General features: G+C 35.5%; 2 protein-coding genes and 1 long non-coding RNA gene across 5 annotated transcripts; all 3 read left to right on the forward strand.

Moving 5' to 3' along the window:
* Positions 1-587: 587 nt before the first annotated feature.
* LOC113291780 lies at positions 588-2,346 on the forward strand. Its single transcript, XM_026541275.1, has 3 exons — positions 588-698; positions 1,638-1,810; positions 2,051-2,346. The coding sequence occupies exons 1-3, from the start codon at positions 588-590 to the stop codon at positions 2,202-2,204; spliced, it is 438 nt and encodes a 145-aa protein (XP_026397060.1). The 3' UTR covers positions 2,205-2,346.
* Positions 2,347-7,012: 4,666 nt separating this feature from the next.
* Positions 7,013-9,770, forward strand: LOC113290060. Of its 3 annotated transcripts, none has more exons than XM_026539561.1 (6): positions 7,013-7,338; positions 7,450-7,711; positions 7,883-8,083; positions 8,445-8,569; positions 8,679-8,874; positions 9,486-9,770. In XM_026539561.1, exons 1-6 carry the CDS (start codon positions 7,125-7,127, stop codon positions 9,550-9,552), a joined length of 1,065 nt encoding a protein of 354 aa, XP_026395346.1. In that variant the 5' UTR covers positions 7,013-7,124; the 3' UTR covers positions 9,553-9,770. The 3 variants fall into 3 exon arrangements, with proteins under 3 accessions (XP_026395346.1, XP_026395347.1, XP_026395345.1); XM_026539562.1 differs by having other exon boundaries at positions 7,014-7,338; positions 9,562-9,770; XM_026539560.1 differs by lacking the exon at positions 9,486-9,770 and adding an exon at positions 9,093-9,467 and having other exon boundaries at positions 7,014-7,338.
* A 12,751-nt stretch (positions 9,771-22,521) lies between these two features.
* On the forward strand, positions 22,522-23,140 carry LOC113286396. Its single transcript, XR_003329267.1, has 2 exons — positions 22,522-22,576; positions 22,817-23,140. It is a non-coding gene; the product is annotated as an uncharacterized LOC113286396 (long non-coding RNA).
* Positions 23,141-25,113: the final 1,973 nt, after the last annotated feature.

Genomic DNA, 25,113 nt, shown 5'->3' on the forward strand with positions numbered 1-25,113 from the left:
TGACTTATTCCCAAATCCTTGATCCCGTTAAGATCTATAAACACGCTTTTGCTTCTGGATCTTGAGGGAAGGATGTCCATTCGCACCCTGGTCTGATGGACCAATTTTTAATGGCTTCCTTATGCATCTTGAGGGAAGGATGTCCATCCGCACCCTATACGTTGTAATAATAATGCACCTTTAGGACTACCCAAGTTCAAAATTTACCACAAATTAAGTCCGTTTCCTAAACCAATTATGACTCCAAAAAAGGTAATAAAAGTGCTAGTTGTCTAATAAATAGATCAGGTGCAGCAGATGTGCGACACCAGAATTTTTGTTCTCCAAAGGAGAACAAGATGGAAGAAGAATATTATCTAAACTGTCTCCCATCAGATATCAAATTGAATATATTTTCGAGGTTACCAACCGACTTGGTTTTAGATTGCAAAAGAGTATGTAGAGATTGAAGAGATCTCATCCGGCTTCATGCTAATATTGTATGCATATAATCAATCGCTCGCCACGTGTCTGGAAAAACACACGTGGAGGACACACAGCTTGGAGCATCGAGATATGATGGATGAGAATCGAGGAGCACTGAAGGAATGGGTTACTGCGAAGCACTAAAGAATACCCAAGGTTTCACTTTATTCCATCTCGAGAAGGATCCAAGATCAACGGTGAGGGTTAGTCTAACTGACAAGGATGTGACAGAGGTAGCAGACAACTGTCTGGCGCGTGCAGATGACCCAACCACCCGCATTAAACACCCTAGATTAGCATACGTGTCGACCAACCTGTGGAGGATGAAGAGGAGATTCATCGTCACCAAGCATAAATTGTTGGGGCATCGCGGAAGATGAAGATACCAGAGGGATCGGCACAAAGAATAAGAAATATAAGATAACAACTGATCTCAGAAGTGGATCCCACGTAATAAACCTATAAATACCCCTCTCCACTAAGAGAGAGGGGGTCGACCAATCTTTAGCAATTAGAGAAGAACATAGGAAGAGTAAGTTTGATTCCCATTTCCCCGTAGCGTCGATGCTCACTTAAAGTCATTCGGCTATCTTTGTTATCCCTCAATACATAGTGAAACACCAATCCCGTGGATGTAGGCCTTAGTGATGAACCACGTAAATCATTGTCTCATTTACATTCAGCATTTTACATTATGTCTTTATGTTTATGCTTCGATTCTTTATTTATCATGTTATATGATTAACAATGTTGATACCATATGACTAGACAAGGACGAGCCCGAAGGCTCTGAGTCGATGAGTCATCGTACCCTCGTAGTTTTATGCATATCGTGATCAGTTTTATAATGAATGGTTGTATACGAACATTTTTTGTGAACACTTGGATGCCATCGTGATTTATGTGTTCACAAACTGGCGCTAGAAACAGGGACTCTGTCCCGATAAAAGATTTATCTTATCCTATGATTTTACGCACTTTTCTGTTCCAAGCACCGTTCTCTGACAATAACAACGCTTGAAACAGTTTCAGCATTCATCGTCTCTTTCAACTAAAAAATATGTGGATAGATTTATGTCCATTTTCAGTAGATCTACGTTTTCGGACTATTTTCAAGTTTTTATCTTTGAAAACCAAAATCTCTTAATAGATCTATGTCATTTTTTCAGTAGATCTGCGTCTTATTCAAGGCATGGACAGCTTCGTCAAGTGGAGATAAGGAACCTGAATTTGGTATTGGTATTGCCATGCTTGTGTGTTGTATTCTCCCACCGATACAAATAGTGAACAATGGAGATAGTTGCATATGCACTGACGACAATACTGGGAATATAGAAATTTGCAGGTAAAATATGTTTTACCTTTTTGGAGGTCTAAGTCCAGTTTTTTTTTTTTTTTTGTAAACAGAGTCGAGCTCCTCTTTCCTTCATTAGTTTTTAGTTTGTGAAAAAGGTGTATTCGGTTGAAACCCTGAAAAGGTCTTTTTGGAACAAATACATATCAATGGATACTGTTGATTAAGTACCTGCCTGTGTTTCTGGTCTTTCTGTGGATGCTTATTTATTTTGTCATATGTTTTTGGCAGCAAGTTGATTTACCTAGGAGAGCCTGGGGACAAGGCAATTATTCGTGAATTTTTCGAATTTGGCGTTGTTTCCTGGTTGGATCCTGTGAGTGTTGCTTACTGCGGTGGTTACTTTGTGGCAACCTTGTCGAGCCTCCAGTTTGGAAAGTACTAAGCATGATGTACTCGTATTCGTATCATCTTTATGTGTATATATTCCATTATGTGTTACGTTATGTTAGGAAAAAACTCAAATCTCAGCATGATAAGCTCAACACAGACTTTACTTTTTACTTAAAGAGTTGTTTATGAAATTATCATATCCGAGTAGTTTTGACTTGGTACATTCGTTATGATGCCCCCCATTATTATTATTATTATTATTATTATTATTATTATTTTATTTATTTATTTTATTTTATTTTTTATTTATTTATTTTAAAAATATTACATTAACGAGTATTACATGAAATCATTTGGAATCCTAACAAATTATTATTACTATTTATTTATGGTGACTTCCATTATTGGTGCGTGATTCAGGAGTTCCTTTATCGAACTTCCATTGTGCAATTAGGTTTAATCATTTACTTGGGTGTTAACGCAATAATTCATCTAGTACAATGCAATGAACAGGAGATGCTACATGTTGTAGATTCCAAGTTTAAGTGTTGTGAAGGAATATTCATTGGAAATTTTAACCTGGGATTGCTAGTATGCTACTGTAGTTTTGTAATATACAGTAGTATGTGGGAGAACAAGAACAAAGGTGCCAAACCCCAAATAGCGACTTTCCTAAACATTTTGTTCATTTTGGTTTTGCATTCATCCATGTTTTATGTTAGTAACTGCATAACTGGGAATGAACTTTGTTAATCCTCCTAAGCCATATTGCAGGTGGTTGTTACTAGCTTCTTATAGGTATCATAAAACTTGTTTTTTTTTTCTTTGTGCATGATCTGTAGTTGGAATGGCTCTTTAAGCTATTTAGCCACTTGAAAATATGCATGAAGATAGCAACACAAATGAGCTTATTGAGCAACCAAAGAAGGTTATGGACGTTAGACCAATGTAACACAAATGGTCGAGAAATTTTCACCGTCACCTTCACATTGTGGTTGCAGTTTTCGCTGAAAGAAATTTTAGCTACCTGCCGAGATATCAGAGAAAATCAAGCATTGGCATCTTCCCTTATCATGAAATAACTAAGCACTAAGCAGTGCTTTTCATGACGTCTCTCTTATAGAGTTCATGCTCAACAAGAACAGTGGTCTTTGAACCACCTTGAAGATCAGATTTCGAAGTTTTTCGGTGTGTTTTATCTTCTTGAGTTTGTTCAGTCTTATGCTTTTGTCGAAAAATTGTAAAATGCAAATTACCTTTTTAGTAGATTTCTATGTATATACGAAGGTTTACGCGTATTTCATTTACCGATCATAATCTGCGTATTTCAATAAATTAATTAAATAAAATCGCACTACGAGGCGCTTTCCCTATCAACTAGATCTTTTTACGCTTACCCATACCCATGTCATAACAAACACCTCAAAAAACTAAAGACTAGATCAGGAATAGAAAACCATCTTTAGGTAAGTCACTAATCTACAGATAAAAACAGCAGTACCGAAAACTACCATAGTGGTTCACTACAAGTTTATTTCAGCACTAACAATGGCAGGTATAAGTTCAGGACAAACTGGAGCAAGGACCTTCAAAGCCGGAATAAGTATAATAGAGGGCACATGGGGCTGATAGAGGCAGTGAAATGGCAGAAGTAAAGGAAAAGGAGAACCTGCAATGTTAACATGGAAGACACAAAGTTTGGGAATGGATCTTAAAGCGGAGAAAACCAGGAAAAGTCAAACTGAAATCTTCACTACTGCGCAATACTCTACGGAGCAGCTCACCATGCTGCTTGGTTAATTTTACGCAATCAATCATTTTCAAGAAAGAAACAAACAAACCCCAAAATTTTGAGAAGAATCGCAAATCAAACTCATCCTCCAAATAAACTTAAATTCCTTAGGAATGACCTTTATCTTATCCAATATCAAATAAAGATCTTTACTGTATAAATCCACAAACTAATATAGACAAAACATAGTTTGGACTGGGAACTCTATCAATAATCAAGAAAAGGTCCGTGATAAACCAAAACAAAATAAAATAAACTAAAACATGGAAACTAGGGAGTTTTAGCAGAGATTATGTTTTACAAAGTAAGATAAAACAATTTCTTCATTTATGTTCCTATCCTACACATTTCATCGAGTTTCTTATATTTGGTCTTTTTGAGGACAATGTTCTCCTTAATCAAACATAGAAGAGGACATATCTTCTCTATTCATTGGGTTCCTCTAGAATGTTGACCTCGAGCACAACAATAAATCTGAACATCTTCAATTCGGTTCCAAGTACCTTCTTTATTTCTTAAAACTTTCTGTTGGATTTATTTTGCTAGTACCTCATACCGCTTCTTGAGACTACCCTGTAGTGTAAGAATAATGTTAAACAAAACAAACTACTAAATAATTGCATGGTGAACAGGAAAAACATGGTTTTCTACGTAATAAATTTACATATTAAATCGAATTATCCACTTACATGATTTTCGAAGTGAACAGGAAGCATCCTAGGGGCCAGAGTGTCTATCCAACTTTTGAATGTCTCTTGAGAAGTTTTGCTACCCTGTATGATTTTATTATATCAAAACTATTATCACTTTCAGTAAATATAAACTTTATAAACATTAAATCCAAATGCAGTGCTGCGATTTGAATGTGATTGATTTTACTTAATTGCTGTATTGGTTGTGAACAATTGTATCTGTTGACTTCGTTGTGCAGAAATCCTACTGAGTTGGGGTGTTACTATTTGGATCGACCGCATGTGGTCTGTTGAGGTTATCCCAAGTAAATCACTTTGGAAGAATCAATTACCAGGGCAGTTGCATTATCCCCAACTTGCAAATGCATCTCAACCATCTGGAACTTACCTCGAGATTGCGTTATGACACAGCATTGCCATCATAATACAACCTAGGATGTTGAGATAGTTTAATCTATCACATTCCTAAAGGTTCAGTTGGGTGCATGCAAAGCCAAATTTTGGAAGGCATGAATGTATCATGGAATGCAAACGTACCTGAGTCAACAAACTTACATTGCTTTGAACAATAATGTTACCTATTCAAGAATGCAATTTGATAACTGATGTTTGATGTCTCTAAGCAATTACCTCTCTTATGGTTCATGATAACCTCTAGTATGGTTCCTGATGTATGTATTTATGGTCATAGAATGAATCTCTAGTCTGGAAATTTTTGGAGAGTTATGGCAGGAAAAGAAAATTAAAATAAAGATCATTAAATGAATCAATTGCAAATATACCCTACCCAGATCGTTGATATGCTCGTATGTATCTCTCAAGAATCTGATGAGATCTAATGGTTTATTTGTTGAACAGGTAGGAAGTACAGGTTGTCCAGCTGCATTTTTAAGTTTCCGCTGAACTGCATCATTGAATAGTCTACGGACGCAGAGTGCAGCACTAGGTCCATTAACCAAATGTTCCCAGTCATAAATTGGAGCGATCCCACCCAAGTTCGTTCATATTAAATAAAAGGTTTCCAGACATCTATCCACGTACGTTGTCTCTCATTGCTATCAAGTAATCAATCTTTTCTTGCGAGTCCATAAGTGCTGGATGCCCAAGAATGTGTCTCCATTTCTTTTCTTTCACCATTGTCATACAATAAGAACTAAAAACATAAAAAGTAAATCAATGATACGAATCGTACAACATTTATAATCTTACCATAAGAACTGAAAACACTAAAAGTAAATTGGTGATACGAGTCGTACGCCAATCATAAAAAATAGATGTTTAAAACAATTTTTAATAGTAATATACCTAACGAAAGATACAACAAAAACTATTAATTTATACGTCATGGACCGACAAATTCTTACCTGTTTCGGCGTAAACATTTCATAAATGAGGTGATATTTGGACCCATCTTGTCTGGGATAAACCCCTTGATTGATTCAATAAGTTCTGCTAAAGATGCAAATCATGTGTCCTCATACTCTTTGTCTGAAACCAGCGACACAAGGTGTGAGTAATAATTTTTATTATTTTCTAACACAATAAAGGTACCATGCTGATTTCTGGGTTTACAAATGTTTTTTATTCAAAAGAGAGAAATCATAAATAGATAACTAAGAATTAACTTAAATTGCTTCAAAAAAAAACTAAGAATTAACTTAAACTGTGGGTACAGTTTTATTCGGGAAGGCTGGTTTAGTAAGCAATTATCTCATGCGGCTTTGATATGACCTTAGGCTAGGATAGACAGCTAAATTTCTGACTGGTTTGGTCTCTATACCTCGTCCCCAGTAGACAACATGTAATTTCCATAACTAGGAGTTGTGGTATGCTAAATTACATATAAGGCAAGGTGCCAAAATTGTTTTCAACACATAAAGCCGAACCAACTTCGCAACAGAGAAATGACCTTCAGTTAACATTTCCCATCAAGTGTGCTGCCATGTAATTGTATGTTGAGTATAAAGATACTTCGGATATAGATAGGAAAAAAATTACAGGAGTGTGGGGATCAAGATCAGCGCAACAAACTATATAGGGGTGATGGTCAGAATTCTTGCAGCTTTCGCCGTGGCAAGAACCAGGAGTATCGAACAATGTAAGTGTTAGGAAAAAAAATGGGTTTTATTTTGGACTATGATTTGATCCCTAGACCTATTGCCCACTAGTTGTTTTTTCATTTGAATAGATAAAAGAATAGTCCCACATAAACTAAAATCTAAAGAGCTTTAGACTTAAATACCACAGAATTGGCTAAAAGGGCATGACCCTTAGGTCAACACACTTTTGTGTGAGGGAGAAGACCTAGACTAGAGCAAGGTTGCCTTTCCCATACGTGCCTATCTGGTTTTAGTTTTGTTTTGGATCTGGTTTCAATTGGATTTAAAAATTAAACTAGGTCTGCAAAAAGGGGGTTTTAAGGGTTGTCTTTTGTTGCCATTTTTCTATTTTATTAGACTCTCATGTGAATCTCATCATCTGATTTCTCATGTATATTTACAAGATGGCGTCAGTAGAGAAGAAAAATAGATTCAGATTTGCAGTATCTGTAGAGAAGAAAAAAACACACGGACTGGCAAAAGATATTACGAAGGGGAAGCAGGATTGGACCTTTTTGCTGTGCTATCCCATTTCGGTTGCTTCGAAAAGAATTGTTGGCAAGATCTTGACGGCAATTGAGGGGATCGGCTTGGACATCATGGGTAAGTATACCATTCATGTATATTTATTTATCTTTAATTTTTCAATTTTCATGCATGCTGTTTGCCCTGCATTCTCAATTCATAGTTATTTGATTTTGTTTGTGTTTTCAGGGATGAGATTAATGTGCGCATCAGCAAAATTTCTTACTACACACTTCGACAGGGATGGTAGAAACCCTTGTCCGGGTGATTCTATGCTACATCTTACTCGCTATCCATTTATTGCTATGATATTGGTAGGTGAAGATGCTATTGAGAAGGCTCATCAGCTTACATCTGAAAAATATCAATCATATTTTACCTGCGAAAAGGTTCTTCAGCTTACATCAGAAATATCAGTAACGAAAACACTTAACATTTGGGCACCTGGCAGGTTATGTTCTTGACCACATTTAATATCTCTTATTTGGATTAGAATGTATAATTCTACTGCTTTCCTGTAGATAGTACTTCTAACTATTCAACACCACAATTTTTATCCAAAAATTTGGTGAAGTTGAGTCTTACTCTGACACAATGATGAATTGAACATTTTGTGTAACAGGCTAAAAGCTTACACCAGTGATTCATTTAGAAGTGCAGTAAAAGATTATGAATTGTGGTTTGCTAGTGACTCTCTTTTCACCTGGAGAAAAGAAGTAGAGGCAAGTAAATATCTGGCATGTGCATTCCCTGATGGCACTTTATCTGGCCCAACAGACGATGTTAGGGAAAACTTAGTGAAATCGGAGCACTATATATTTCCGTAAGTTTCCTGTTCTAGTTATGAATTACAATATCTATTCCTTTTTTCCTGTCTCTCATTGTTTTGTCTAAAAGAGGGTCGGTAATAGGCGTGGCTAGCCATCGATAGACCAAAAGAGGGTGAAAGCAGTACCAAGATGATTGACCGCTTGGGAAATCCTCGTGTACCTTTGTTTTGTTGAAAACCAGCCATTTCCTCTGGAAAGGGTGAGCACAGTACCAAGATGGGCGACTGTCTGGGTGGTCCTCGTGTTTCCTTTCTAGCCTACCCCAACTTTTATGGGACTAAAGTCTTAGAAGAAGAAGCTTGTCACTGTTTTTGTCTTTACTCTGATTTATATACTCTCAATATATAATTTCAGGAATTTCCCCGACATTTACTACAAGGAAGATCTTACATTCGTCCTAATTAGGCCTTTGGCTTTCGAAAAGCAATGCGTGGGTGAACTGGTATCCATTATTGAGCGTAATTCATTTTACACAAAAGGTTTGCAAATGTCTTTGATTTAATCTAGTTTATTGTATGTCTAGGTTGATGATGTAGTATTTTTGAAATTTGAGATCACAATTTGGTTTATACAATCCTTTTATGTTAGGGTTAAAGCTGGTAAGAAAGTCTGAATTTCCTGACAGCAAGGCATGGCCTGCTTCGTCAAGTGGAGATGAGAAATGTGAATTTGGTATTGGTATCGCCATGCTTGTGCGTCATATTCTCCCACAGATACAAATAGTGAACGATGGAGATGGTTGCATATGCAATGACGGCAATATTGGGAAGATAAAAATTTGCAGGTAAAATATGTTTTACCTTTTTGGAGGTTTATTTTGTACACAGAGTTGAGCTTCTCTTTCCTTCGTTGGTTTTTAGTTTGTGAAAAGGTGTATTGGGTTGAAAAATATGTCTTTTTTGGTACAAATTGCATATCAACGGATACTGTTGGTTAAAGTACATGCCTGTGTTTCTGGTTTTTATGGGGATGCTTATTCATTTTATCATATGTTTTTGGAAGCAACTTGATTTACCTAGGCGAGCCAGGGGATAAGACAATGATTCGTGAGTTTTTTGAATTTGGCGCTGTTTCCTGGGTGGATCCCGCTAGTGGTGCTAACTGCGGTGGTTATTTTGTGGCAACCTTGTCAAGCCTCCAGTTTGCATGATGTGCTCGTATTCGTCTCATCTTTATGTGTATATATTCCATAGAATTAGAGGACTTATCTGTTATGTTATGTTAGGAGAAAACTAAAAATCTCAGCATGATAGCTCCTTTCCTTTACTTAAATGAGTTGTTTATGAAATTGTCACCCCCTAGTACTTTTGACTTGGTACATTCTCTATGAGGCCCTAGTGCCCTCCATTATTATTATTATTATTATGGTGACCTCCATTATTGGTGCGTGTTCAGGAGTTCCCTCATCGAACTTCAATTGTGCAATTTGTTTTGGCCATTTACTTGGGTGTTAACACAATGATTCATCCAGTACTGGGTATCTTAGCCCGTACAATGCAGTGGTGGAATGAAAAGGAGATCCGACGTACTGTGGATTCCAAATCAAGTGCTCCGAAGTCCAAGTCCTGGATTGCTAGTATGCTATTGTAAAGTCCAAGTATGTTTTGCTTTGTAAAGTCCAATAATCTAATAGTAACTTTCCTAAACATTTTTCATAGAATCCTCGATTTTTCAAACAAATGTTTATCCACGTTTTATGTTGGGGTAACTGCACAACTGGAAAGAAACTTTGTTAGTCGTCCGAGCTAGAATACAGGGATTGCTAGCTATCATAGGTATCACAAGAGTTGCTATTTTTTTGTGTGCATGACTAATGGCTCTGTAGTAGCAATTATTTGACAAATGCGTGTGGCACCATCCTAAGCACTGACGTACCGAAGAAATGATCAAAAAAGAGTACCAAATCACCTTTCTGTCTTGACACGGTAAAAGAGATATCTACCTCATGATTAAGGAGGGAACACGTGTAAAGCGAAGGCTATATCTAACAGTGGAGTTTAAATCAGGGGACAAATCATTAAATGTGATTGATGGAGCACGCGTAAGAAGCAGAATAATCGGGAGACAAAGCATTAAATTGATTTATGGAGCACGCGTAGGAAGCAGAAGAATCGAACCATGGTGGGCCCAAGGGTGGAAGGTTCGGGTTGGGCGGCCCAGTAGTATAAGGTCGAGGAACGTCGGATTCAGTCATTTGACTTGACTTTGACTAACACATTTTATTCCTAATATCCCCCCTCAAACTGATAATCACAGACACTTATTAGTTTGAAAATACAGAACAAGTAGAAGTTTATAGAAAAATAACATGTCTTGGAGAAATAATAACACAATCTTCTGAAGAAGATTATCCAAGCAAAGCAAGTTGACAGTCTTTATTTGCAGTAGTAGAAGACTCAGTTGAAAGTGAAGTAGATGCAGCACAGACTTAGCAGAAAGCGAAGTAGAAGTAGATGTTGTACCAGACTTGTCTTCAGTCAAAGAATAACCCAGTAGTTGTTGCAAAAGTAAAAGAAATACAGGAGCACACAGACCCTTGGTAAATAAATCTGCTAACTGATGTTCAAAAGCTATATGTTGAACTTGAAGAAAACCACTTGTAATCAATTCTTTGATTGCATGATAATGGGTTTTTATATGTTTTGTCATGTAATGGGAAACATGATTAGCTGACATGTAAATGACACTTTTATTGTAACAATACAATGGAATAGGCAATGTCAATGAAATATGCAATTAACTGAATAAGGATGACAACCATTTTAACTCTGCACTAGCAACTGATAAACTCTTGTATTCTCCTTCAGTTGTGGATCAAAAACCAGTTGGCTGCTTTTTACTAGAACAAGATATTAAAGAGTTTACTAAGAAAATAACATACCCTCTTGTTGATTTTGCAGTTTCTGGACAATTGCCCCAATATGAATCAGTGTAAGCATATAACTATGTAATATCACCTTTCCTTAAAGCAACACCATAACCAACTGTACCTTTCAAATATCTCAAAATTATTTTAACTAACATCATATGCACATCTGTAGGTGCATGCATGAATTGACTAACAAAATTTACCCCAAAACAAATATGTGGTCTTGTAATGCACAAGTATTGAAGCATACCCACAATAGTTCTTTATTCAGATGCATCAGCTAATAACACTCCCTCATTTACAGAAACTCTTGTCCCGTTAGCCACATGCGTACTACAAGGATTACATTTTATCATATTAGCCTTAAAGCCTTAAACTCTTGTCCCTTAAACTCAACTGTGTACTTCTTCTGAGTTAGCATAATTTCATTAGATGTTCTTAAAGCCTCTATACCTAAGAATTCCTAATTGTTTTATTGCAAAATCAGAACTCATAAATTGAACCAAATGATCAAGAAAATCATCAGAAGTACTAGTTAGAATAATGTCATCAACATAGAATCATTATATTGGAGCCAACATTATAGATAAACATTGAAATATCAAAGACAGTTCTAACAATTTCATAAGAAAGTAATGAAGAGCTTAACTTTTAAAACCAAGCCCTTGGTGCTTGTTTTAATCCATATATTAGCTCTTATTAAGATGACAAACCTTGTGAAGAAATTCTTTACTAACAAACCCTGGAGACCTCTTCATGTAAACATTTTCTACTAAATCTCCATGCAAAAATGCATTTGACACATCCAATTGTCTAACAAGCCATCCTTTGTTAACAACAATGCATAACACAACTCTAACTCTTGTAGACTTAACTACAAGACTAAAAGTCTATCCATAGTCTATCCCATCTTGTTGGTTATAGCCCTGAGCAACTAACCTTGATTTAAGTTTATCTACAATACCATTTGAATTCAATTTAACTCTAAATACCCATTTACATCCCAACATGTTCATATGAGGTTCTGGGTAAACTAAATCCCATGTACCATTATTGTGTAATGCAGTATGCTCATCTTTCATAGATACTTTCCATCTAGGATCTTGCATAGCTTCTTTAAAATTCTTTGGTTCAGTAGGAGTATCAAGTAAAGAATAAAAAGTAGTAGGCAAAGGATGTGTAACTGAATGATTCAAAACATGATTAGGAAAAGTTCTTGGTTTTGAAATACCACTTATACACCTTGTAACAATTGTAGAAAAATGAACACAAGAAGAAGTAGAAGTAGAAACTTCATCAATAGCAGGAGGAGGGAAAACAGAATTATGATGAAAATAAAATTCATTCTCAGAGAAAATTACATGCCTTAAGATGTAGGTTTTCTTAGAAACTGGATTAAAGCACTTGGAACCCTTATATAAAGTACTATAACCAATAAAAAACACTTAATAGATTTAGGAGACAAATTTATCGACTCTAGAATGACCCAAAAAAGGATAACAAATACAACCAAAAACTCTTAAGAAAGAATAATCTGGAAATTCATTATATAAAACTTAAAATGGAGATTTATTGTTAAGAATAAGAGTATGAGTCCTATTTATAAGATAGGTAGCAGCTAAAAGGAATCATACTAATACTCCTTAGGACAAGAAGATATAAAAATCAAAGTGTTTCCCGTTTCAGTAATGTGTCTATGCTTTCTTTTAGCATGACCATTATGTTCTGGAGTTTTGAGAAAAGGGATTCTTATTTGAATTCCAGATGATTCCCAAGAAAGTTTTAAAACAAAAACCTTAACTATCTCACTAGCACCATCAGTTTCAAAAGATGTTATCTTTGTTTTAAAAAGATTCTCAGTTAAGTTTTTAAAATGCTGAAAACACTGTAAAGCTTCAGTTTTAAGCTGCATTGGATAAATCCAATAGAATCTGCTAAAATCATCAATAAGAGAATGTAATATCTATATCATGCCAATGAGGTGACAGAAGCAGGACCCAACTCATCACAATGAACTAATGCAAGTGTAGAAGAAGCATGAGACAAAGATAATTGAAAAGGCAATCTCATGCTTTTTGCAAGTTGACAAGGATGACATAAAGAATTTGAAGATTTAAGAACAATATTTTTATGAGTATGAAGATTTTGAATAATTTTTAAAGATGGATGACCAAGCCTACTATGCCAAGTGTCTAAAGAAGCCACAAGAGATGAAAAAGCAAACTGCATCATAGTAGAGGTGATTGGATATAAATTGTTTATCATCTTTCCTTGAGCTAACAAAGCATGATTATGTATGCTTCTTATCTCATATCCAAAAGGGTCAAAAGTTATATAACAATGATTATCTCTGGTAAATTTAGCTACTGAGAGTAGATTGTGTCTCATATCTGAAACATGTAAAACATTATCTAGTCTAAAGCTATTCTTTTCTAGTATTGAGAATTGTACTACCAATAAGAGAAATATAGTTGCTTACCATTACCAATCATGACATGCTATTTACCTTTTTAGTTAGAAGTATTTTGAAGCAAAGTTATGTCTCCAGTCATAAGTTGAGGCATCACTATCAGTAATCCACACATTATTGGAAGTAGATGGCTCATCATTAATTGTAGCAGCATTAACATGAAGACCTGTAAAAGCTTGCTGAGTAAAATTTGATTTACTAACTGCCCCAGTTGAACCACTTGCTCCAGTATCAGTATGTGCATAATGTGCTTAGTTAGAAGTATTTGCAGCTCCAGTTGGTGGTGGATGATACCTAAGAAACATCTAGTAGCCAAGTGACCCTTTTTCTTACATATCTGACAAAACATCTTTGAGTACTCAATGTAACGTCTCCCATTAGAATTTGAACTTGATCCAGCATAACCATTTGAACTAGAGCCATGTTGATACTGACTGTGAGGATATAACAAACACGTCATATTCAGGACCCAAACCATTCATGACAAACATCATTAAGTCTGCATCATTAACCTTTTCTCCAATTGCAGCCAAAAAAATCAGCAATTGGCTTGATCTTTTGAAAATATACTACAATTGAGTGTTTACTCTTTCTAATTTTATGTAATTGAGTTCTTAACATGTTCTTCATAGCAAGATACTGAGTTCTAAAGCTACTATTCAAGAAATCCCATATATCTTTTGAAGTGCCAAGACCAAGAACATCACCACTAACAATTTCAATAAATGGTGCTTTAAGACATGTGGAAACAAACCTATCTAACTTTCTCCAAGAAACCCATTCTGGATTAAGAGTTTGAACCCTATTAACAATTAACTTTTGTGGTGGTTTTACTATCTCACCATTAACATATCCAAAAAGATCAGTAAAAATCAAAACTCCCTCGAATTGTTCACACCATAATAAGTAATTGGATCCATCTTATTTCATGAAACAAATTAGTGATGTTTGTAAAGAGAAGAGAACAAGAATTACCAATTCCAGCTGAAGTCGACATTTCTCTCTGAGTTGAAGAACAAAAATATTTTATTAATGGATATTTGGAAATTGTGAATTGTTGTTGCTAGAGAGCGTTTCTTGATGATGATTTTGAGTTTCTGTAGTGTTGTTGTTCTTGATGTTTTTGTTGATTCGATTTCTACGAATATTTCGATTATTTGAGTATTTTCCAGATCTTGTAAAGACCATAAATTTTTGAATGAAAACCTAAAATTGATTTGGAAAAAATTGTTGAATTTTTATTACCCAGTTGATGAAAGTTGTTGTAAAAATTGTTGAGCAATTTGATTAGGATCGTTATCTAGTCTGATACCATGAGAATTGATGTGTTCTCGTGATATGAAGAAAGTGTTTCAGAGAGAAGAAAAATGAAAATATTGTATTCAATGTGTAATAAAACTTAATAAAAACAATACAAGGTTATTCAGACATATAATGTGTCTGATTGACTATTACAATATTATTGACTTTAGTAGTCAAAGTCAATTGACTTGACTTTGGCTAACACATTATCTGACCTCCTATAAAACACTAATTCATATGAGATCCCACGTGGCACGTTCAATGTACTCGGCCGAGATGCCGAGATACCGCCGATAATATCCGTTTCGGTGTTTCACCGAGATGTTGATATTGCTGGTATTGACCGATATTTCGTCGATATTGGTCGATATTTCACCGGTATTTACCGAAATATCGTGTCTCAGTACTCGACCGATATTCACCGAAATCCTATATTGAACACATTGGCACGGTGAGTATGACACCCCTCCCCCCTCAAATTAAGTGATAAAAGCTTTGAATTAGAAAATTCTGGAGAGGACAAGTGGCGAGACTCTATTGGTCGGTGCATTAAAATTTGAATTACACTCCTTTTATACCGTGTATTTAACTGGACGTTAGTAACACCGTTAGCGACAACGTGGGTATACTACACTTATTTGAGTATTTACAACTAATTAATTACTTACACTTGATTTACACCAAATACTTAACTGGACGTTACTAACGACAGTTAGGTAGATACTTACACCGTCAAGGTCAAGACTTTTCTGATCAAACTTACGATGGCAAGTCCATAAACAAGAGATATTCGGGTTCACAAAGAGGTTTGGTTGTGGTGTTCATCAAATCAATCACTAAAGAAGTGGTCTTTGTTCTACTAAAGGTACATGAGTTATTATTCTTTGCTAAAGTCGTAGTAACAATCCGTGATTGAGAAAAGCTTTCGGAAAAGAAAATTTTCCTTCGAGTTAGTTGCTGGTTTGGATTAGCGAAAAAGGTACACAAATTCCTCTAAACTCTTATGCAATTTTTATTTGACATCTATGAACATAAAGTTGGGTTTTAATTAAAATTGTGATGAAGTTTTTGTTATATATTTGGTGAATGTTTGTAATGAGTGTTGTGAGATTAATGAGTAATGTGAGTCATTGGGTTTCGGTCTACTTCGACTTTGCAGTGAATTTTAGCAAGAAAAATATGTGACAGAGTTATCTCCATCACCATCTTAGACAACGAATATCAAGTGTTTGTAATAATGCCTAAATCATCAGTTTTTCACCAAAAGTTGTTGTTGTAATCAATAGTTCTAAATGTTGTTGCCATGGGTGTGTGGTTTAGTTATGGTGGTTGTTCTTGGTAGATTAAGAAGGTTTCATAGCAATTAAAACAACCAAGAACATTGTTGTTAAATATAACTTCTTTGGTTAACTCATTCATTTATTTATATAGCCGACATTGTGGAGTTTAATCTAAGAGTTCTAAACTTTGGTTGTTTTCTTTTATCATTCTTGCTTAATTACCAGGTTAGAGAATGGTCATGCAGTAGATAGTTTAGGATGGCGTTTGTGTCCTAATATGCTTTTAGTGGTAAACCGTAATGAGAAAATATGTTATTATGGCTTTCTCTATATCTTAGTCTTCCATTATCTCTTACTATTATGTTGTGACAAATTGCAAGGAGAAAATAGTACTTTTGAACTTTGAAGCTTCCTACATAAAGCTTATAGCCAACCCAAACAACCTGGTGGAAGACGATGGACTCCATTATTAAGAAGGGTAATGCAGAGAAGCAAGTTCAATGGTAAGATCAAAAGCACCTTATTTAGACTGTATCGCCACACTATTTTTGCACACTTGGGGAGTGAATTGAGAAGTTTAAAAATAATGGAGAGTTGATGAGAGAGTGGTGGTGGGGTTGTGGCATCTGGTGGACTTGGTGATACACTAACTCTGAAGTCTAAAGTCCCTTGGAATTTTGAGAGAGGAAAATGCTACTGAATGTTAGTGCCAGAGTAAACCTTGATATTTTCTCGATGCTTTTATTTTTTGCATTTGATAGTTTCAAGAGCTAACGCATCCAAGTGAATTTTTCTTTTGATAGGGTTGGGAGCAATGATAGCAAGTCAAGTTGTCCCATAGTTGTTGCACTGCTGGATTTCGGGGGTTCAAACCCTATTAAACCATTCCCAGAAACTATGTCAGAACTCAGAATAATAAAATTTCTCGGGGAAGAAATGTCCAAAAAAAAATGCATGAGAAAAATATTTATGTTGGAAATAAGAAAGTGGAAGTATTTATACTTACGTCCATAATACTTACATAATAAGCTCTAGAAAATCAAGGTGACCAAATTGGTGGTACAAAAAATTCAGTAAATAAAAACAATTTGATTAAAAAGTGGCATAAAATCCCAAAATCAAATAATAATGAGTAAAGAGTCGTGCTGTAACGAGGTTACCCTCGTGACAAACACTATAAGGGTGCGCATCCTAGCCCTTGGATAGGATAAGATAGATGAACACAAATCCCGAGACATAATTTTAAAATAAAATATATTATTATGTTTTATTAAATTTAAATCCATGTATTTTATTTTAGTAGCTCCCAGTAGTTTTAATCCATGTATATTTTCATTTGCTCTAAGTTCATAAATCTAGCTAGTACAATTTCATTCCTTTATCTGCGTTCAAAAATGGAAGAAGACGCGACAATAATTTTGAAGGGATTAGTCAAATGATTTTTGTAGTTACGGACGCTAATAATTGAACAATCATCTGAATCTTCAAGAACAACCAGTGGAACTTGTTTTTATCGTTTGGCTTAATTTGTTAATAGGTTGGTAGCGATAGGTTAGTAGTTTTCAACTGTGCGGTAATTTTTAATTTCCAAGTCACAAACAAACATAACGAAATTAATCGAAAAAACTAGGTTTGATATTTGGGAATTATTTCCCCATATTCGTTTAATCAATTTGGCATCATGAATACTGTTCATATTCGGTCTAACAATAAGTCATATCTAAAATGATAATCAGTTCATCAAGACTGTATACAACAATATAATTTTAATTCAACAAAGAAAATTAAAGAACTATCTAGAAATAATTCAAATAAACAATTATTTTTTACTTTTTAGATTCTTCATTGAGATGCGTGTATATCTATCATCATTCAACGGTCAGGAAGTGCACCCTTATGTTGGTTATGGCGAGGGTCTTCGTAACCTCGTCACAGCACGACTCAATGAGTAAATATAGTTTTTATTATTTTTAAAAAACCAAAACATGCCATTGTTATCTTTATTTCCTTTTCTTTTTCTTCTCTCATTTCTTCTTTCTTCTGCCTCCTTCTCTCCCCCACCAACAACGACAAAGATAGATCTCCACGAACACCAGCAGCAACACCTCCGTCACCACAAGCATCAACAACTCCGTCTCCTCCACGAAACCTCTGTCTCTTTTTCTGCTATTTTTATGCTCAAATCTATCACCAACAGTAGCTCCGCCACCACCAAACCAGTTATTATGTCCATATCCGTCACCAACAACACCTCAATCTCCTCCAAGAGCACCTCCTTCTTCTTTTTTTCTACTTTTATGTTCAGATCTATCACCAACAGTAGCTTCGCCACCATCAAAACAGTCGTTGTGTCCAGATCCGCCACCAACATCACCTATGTCTCCTCCATTAACATCATCATCACGTTCTTATCTTTCTACATCCTAATTTTTCATTAACAACACCGCTCCTCTTAATTTTGTTTTTCCCACCACCACATGTCAGATCCGCCACCAGCACTATCTCTAACTCCTCCTTCTATCATCTAAAACCACCACCAATACCTTCAAATCGGACACCAACAACACCTCCTCCTCATTTGATCATCTAAAATCAACAACAGTACTTGCATATCTGCTACCAAAAACACCTCCGCCTCATCATTCAATCCTCTACAGTCACCACCACCACTACTACCTTCTGATGTTTCATCACCAACAAATAATTCTACATCTTCATCATCGAAATCAATATTGTGTTGGGGAAATGACAGATCTATGATGAAACCAAAATTGGTTTCATCATATTCTGACAGTTTTGGTTGGTGAAAACAGTAAACTAATGATGAAACCAAATTTGGTTTCATCATAAACTTGCCTATTTTCTATCATAAAACCAAAGATTTTAATGGTGAAACCAAATTTTGGTTTCACCTGATTTTTTCCTAGTTTATTTTGCCCTAACTTGGAAGTCTTCGTGTTTGGTTTCGTCATTAAAGTTGTGTTGGTGAATGGAAATAAGGTTTCATCGTATCTTTTTTATTTTATTGAATATTGATCTTTATGAAACCAATTTTTGATGGCAAAACACAGGTGAATTTTGTTTTGTTGAAACTAGTTTTAGTTGAGTAGGTAATGGTATTGGTTTCATCATAAACTAGTTTCAGTGTATACACATCTGAAATTTAAAATTAATACTAGTACATATACTTAGAGAAAATAATAAATATGCATATATATATATAAAGTTTTGTTGAAACTTACGTAACCTTATCGTATCTCTTGTCCTCGTAGCTGATGCGCTTCCTGTAAACCTCTCGCGTCTATGTAAGTCCTCAAGTCAAGCATTGTCTGATCATATTCTTTAGGATCAGATATAAGCCGATCCATAGCCTTGTAAAGTCCTTCCTTCAAAACATACATTTCAAACTGTCAATCTGATAGCTGGGATTTTATAGAAAAACTTTGGGTTCAGACAGAAACCAGCACAATGCAATGGATGATAAATCTTATTTTCCTATAGATGTCAAAAAGTTTCTTCAATGTTTGATCGCTGCATTTAACTCCCTTTAAGTTATTTTCCATTTTTTCCTTACATCTAGACACAACTTCATAAATATAACCATAAAAGTTTTTCTTTCAGTATCAACCATCCTGACAACCTCTACTAGTGGACCCAATACTTGACACAAAAAAGTAACATTCTCCCAAAATTCATTACTTGAAACTGTTGCCATCATTTTTTGACCATCTGCTTTCCTTGCGTAGATGACTTCATCCATTTTTCTTTAACAAACATCAGTTACAAGTCATGTCTATACTCCAAAATAATACTCAATGTATAATATTGTGTAGCAAACCAACTGTCAGTATATCTATGCAATTCACTGTTGTTCGTTAACTCTCTAAACATTGTCAATATTGTTCCATGGTTGTAGATGTAAGAAACAAGTGGCTTGGCCCTGCCAAGAGCTTTAATTATCTATGGAATATGTTCGCTAAGGTCCTTCATGACTAGATTGATACAATGAAAAAAACATGGAGTCCAAAATAGCGTAGGGTGTTATTTCATTAAAGCTTTGCCAGCAGCTTTAAAATTTGAACCGTCAACGGAGAAGAACTATGATGAAAGAAAACAATAACTCATTAGCTACTAATCAATAATAAAATATGTAATCAACTTATAAATGAATCAATAATTTAGGAAATAAATTTTTAACCTACTATTTTCTATTCCTACTTCGACAATCACTCCATTGCAGAGTTTGCTTGTTTATTCATCATCCTCGATTATCCCTAAAGTGTCAATAGACTTCAAGAAAACAATTCCGTTTGGACAGTAAACTAAGAAGTTCAAAATTTGTCTTTCTTTTTTATCCTTCCAACCATCAAACATTACGGTACACCCAAACCTCCTCCAATATTCCTTAAATGATTCATCAAACTTTTTTTCATTCAAGTTATTTTAAAAGATATTGATTCTTAGCTGATGATACGACGACGATGGCATTGCTCTTCCATATTCTCCAATTTTGCAGATCATTTTTTTAGGGTTTTTTCACTTTATAAAGATGTTTGGAAATTGACTTTACTAATTTTACCATGTCCTGCTGAGTTACTCGTGACCCGGTAAAACTCTTGACACGGTCCGAGTCACTAATGCTCGGCGAGTAAATGTAAAATACCCTGCTCGACCAAGTTTTAAGGGATCGTAACGGCCAAAGGCCGATACCCGAGTTACTTGCGAGTAACTCGGTTGACTCGTCCAAGGCGTACTACATTGACTTATTCCCAAATCCTTGATCCCGTTAAGATCTATAAACACGCTTTTGCTTCTGGATCTTGAGGGAAGGATGTCCATTCGCACCCTGGTCTGATGGACCAATTTTTAATGGCTTCCTTATGCATCTTGAGGGAAGGATGTCCATCCGCACCCTATACGTTGTAATAATAATGCACCTTTAGGACTACCCAAGTTCAAAATTTACCACAAATTAAGTCCGTTTCCTAAACCAATTATGACTCCAAAAAAGGTAATAAAAGTGCTAGTTGTCTAATAAATAGATCAGGTGCAGCAGATGTGCGACACCAGAATTTTTGTTCTCCAAAGGAGAACAAGATGGAAGAAGAATATTATCTAAACTGTCTCCCATCAGATATCAAATTGAATATATTTTCGAGGTTACCAACCGACTTGGTTTTAGATTGCAAAAGAGTATGTAGAGATTGAAGAGATCTCATCCGGCTTCATGCTAATATTGTATGCATATAATCAATCGCTCGCCACGTGTCTGGAAAAACACACGTGGAGGACACACAGCTTGGAGCATCGAGATATGATGGATGAGAATCGAGGAGCACTGAAGGAATGGGTTACTGCGAAGCACTAAAGAATACCCAAGGTTTCACTTTATTCCATCTCGAGAAGGATCCAAGATCAACGGTGAGGGTTAGTCTAACTGACAAGGATGTGACAGAGGTAGCAGACAACTGTCTGGCGCGTGCAGATGACCCAACCACCCGCATTAAACACCCTAGATTAGCATACGTGTCGACCAACCTGTGGAGGATGAAGAGGAGATTCATCGTCACCAAGCATAAATTGTTGGGGCATCGCGGAAGATGAAGATACCAGAGGGATCGGCACAAAGAATAAGAATATAAGATAACAACTGATCTCAGAAGTGGATCCCACGTAATAAACCTATAAATACCCCTCTCCACTAAGAGAGAGGGGGTCGACCAATCTTTAGCAATTAGAGAAGAACATAGGAAGAGTAAGTTTGATTCCCATTTCCCCGTAGCGTCGATGCTCACTTAAAGTCATTCGGCTATCTTTGTTATCCCTCAATACATAGTGAAACACCAATCCCGTGGATGTAGGCCTTAGTGATGAACCACGTAAATCATTGTCTCATTTACATTCAGCATTTTACATTATGTCTTTATGTTTATGCTTCGATTCTTTATTTATCATGTTATATGATTAACAATGTTGATACCATATGACTAGACAAGGACGAGCCCGAAGGCTCTGAGTCGATGAGTCATCGTACCCTCGTAGTTTTATGCATATCGTGATCAGTTTTATAATGAATGGTTGTATACGAACATTTTTGTGAACACTTGGATGCCATCGTGATTTATGTGTTCACAAACTGGCGCTAGAAACAGGGACTCTGTCCCGATAAAAGATTTATCTTATCCTATGATTTTACGCACTTTTCTGTTCCAAGCACCGTTCTCTGACAATAACAACGCTTGAAACAGTTTCAGCATTCATCGTCTCTTTCAACTAAAAAATATGTGGATAGATTTATGTCCATTTTCAGTAGATCTACGTTTTCGGACTATTTTCAAGTTTTTATCTTTGAAAACCAAAATCTCTAATAGATCTATGTCATTTTTTCAGTAGATCTGCGTCTTATTCAAGGCATGGACAGCTTCGTCAAGTGGAGATAAGGAACCTGAATTTGGTATTGGTATTGCCATGCTTGTGTGTTGTATTCTCCCACCGATACAAATAGTAACAATGGAGATAGTTGCATATGCACTGACGACAATACTGGGAATATAGAAATTTGCAGGTAAAATATGTTTTACCTTTTTGGAGGTCTAAGTCCAGTTTTTTTTTTTTTTTTGTAAACAGAGTCGAGCTCCTCTTTCCTTCATTAGTTTTTAGTTTGTGAAAAAGGTGTATTCGGTTGAAACCCTGAAAAGGTCTTTTTGGAACAAATACATATCAATGGATACTGTTGATTAAGTACCTGCCTGTGTTTCTGGTCTTTCTGTGGATGCTTATTTATTTTGTCATATGTTTTTGGCAGCAAGTTGATTTACCTAGGAGAGCCTGGGGACAAGGCAATTATTCGTGAATTTTTCGAATTTGGCGTTGTTTCCTGGTTGGATCCTGTGAGTGTTGCTTACTGCGGTGGTTACTTTGTGGCAACCTTGTCGAGCCTCCAGTTTGGAAAGTACTAAGCATGATGTACTCGTATTCGTATCATCTTTATGTGTATATATTCCATTATGTGTTACGTTATGTTAGGAAAAAACTCAAAATCTCAGCATGATAAGCTCAACACAGACTTTACTTTTTACTTAAAGAGTTGTTTATGAAATTATCATATCCGAGTAGTTTTGACTTGGTACATTCGTTATGATGCCCCCCATTATTATTATTATTATTATTATTATTATTATTATTTTATTTATTTATTTTATTTTATTTTTTATTTATTTATTTTAAAAATATTACATTAACGAGTATTACATGAAATCATTTGGAATCCTAACAAATTATTATTACTATTTATTTATGGTGACTTCCATTATTGGTGCGTGATTCAGGAGTTCCTTTATCGAACTTCCATTGTGCAATTAGGTTTAATCATTTACTTGGGTGTTAACGCAATAATTCATCTAGTACAATGCAATGAACAGGAGATGCTACATGTTGTAGATTCCAAGTTTAAGTGTTGTGAAGGAATATTCATTGGAAATTTTAACCTGGGATTGCTAGTATGCTACTGTAGTTTTGTAATATACAGTAGTATGTGGGAGAACAAGAACAAAGGTGCCAAACCCCAAATAGCGACTTTCCTAAACATTTTGTTCATTTTGGTTTTGCATTCATCCATGTTTTATGTTAGTAACTGCATAACTGGGAATGAACTTTGTTAATCCTCCTAAGCCATATTGCAGGTGGTTGTTACTAGCTTCTTATAGGTATCATAAAACTTGTTTTTTTTTTCTTTGTGCATGATCTGTAGTTGGAATGGCTCTTTAAGCTATTTAGCCACTTGAAAATATGCATGAAGATAGCAACACAAATGAGCTTATTGAGCAACCAAAGAAGGTTATGGACGTTAGACCAATGTAACACAAATGGTCGAGAAATTTTCACCGTCACCTTCACATTGTGGTTGCAGTTTTCGCTGAAAGAAATTTTAGCTACCTGCCGAGATATCAGAGAAAATCAAGCATTGGCATCTTCCCTTATCATGAAATAACTAAGCACTAAGCAGTGCTTTTCATGACGTCTCTCTTATAGAGTTCATGCTCAACAAGAACAGTGGTCTTTGAACCACCTTGAAGATCAGATTTCGAAGTTTTTCGGTGTGTTTTATCTTCTTGAGTTTGTTCAGTCTTATGCTTTTGTCGAAAAATTGTAAAATGCAAATTACCTTTTTAGTAGATTTCTATGTATATACGAAGGTTTCGCGTATTTCATTTACCGATCATAATCTGCGTATTTCAATAAATTTAATTAAAAATCGCACTACGAGGCGCTTTCCCTATCAACTAGATCTTTTTACGCTTACCCATACCCATGTCATAACAAACACCTCAAAAAACTAAAGACTAGATCAGGAATAGAAAACCATCTTTAGGTAAGTCACTAATCTACAGATAAAAACACAGCAGTACCGAAAACTACCATAGTGGTTCACTACAAGTTTATTTCAGCACTAACAATGGCAGGTATAAGTTCAGGACAAACTGGAGCAAGGACCTTCAAAGCCGGAATAAGTATAATAGAGGGCACATGGGGCTGATAGAGGCAGTGAAATGGCAGAAGTAAAGGAAAAGAACCTGCAATGTTAACATGGAAGACACAAAGTTTGGGAATGGATCTTAAAGCGGAGAAAACCAGGAAAAGTCAAACTGAAATCTTCACTACTACGCATACTCTACGGAGCAGCTCACCATGCTGCTTGGTTAATTTTACGCAATCAATCATTTCAAGAAAGAAACAAACAAACCCCAAAATTTTGAGAAGAATCGCAAATCAAACTCATCCTCCAAATAAACTGAAATTCCTTAGGAATGACCTTTATCTTATCCAATATCAAATAAAGATCTTTACTGTATAAATCCACAAACTAATATAGACAAAACATAGTTTGGACTGGGAACTCTATCAATAATCAAGAAAAGGTCGTGATAAACCAAAACAAAATAAAATAAACTAAAACATGGAAACTAGGGAGTTTTAGCAGAGATATGTTTTACAAAAGATAAAACAATTTCTTCATTTATGTTCTATCCTACACATTTCATCGAGTTTCTTATATTTGGTCTTTTTGAGGACAATGTTCTCCTTAATCAAACATAGAAGAGG

The sequence above is a fragment of the Papaver somniferum genome, chromosome 6 (genome assembly GCF_003573695.1).
Source record: "Papaver somniferum cultivar HN1 chromosome 6, ASM357369v1, whole genome shotgun sequence".
Lineage (NCBI taxonomy): Eukaryota > Viridiplantae > Streptophyta > Magnoliopsida > Ranunculales > Papaveraceae > Papaver > Papaver somniferum.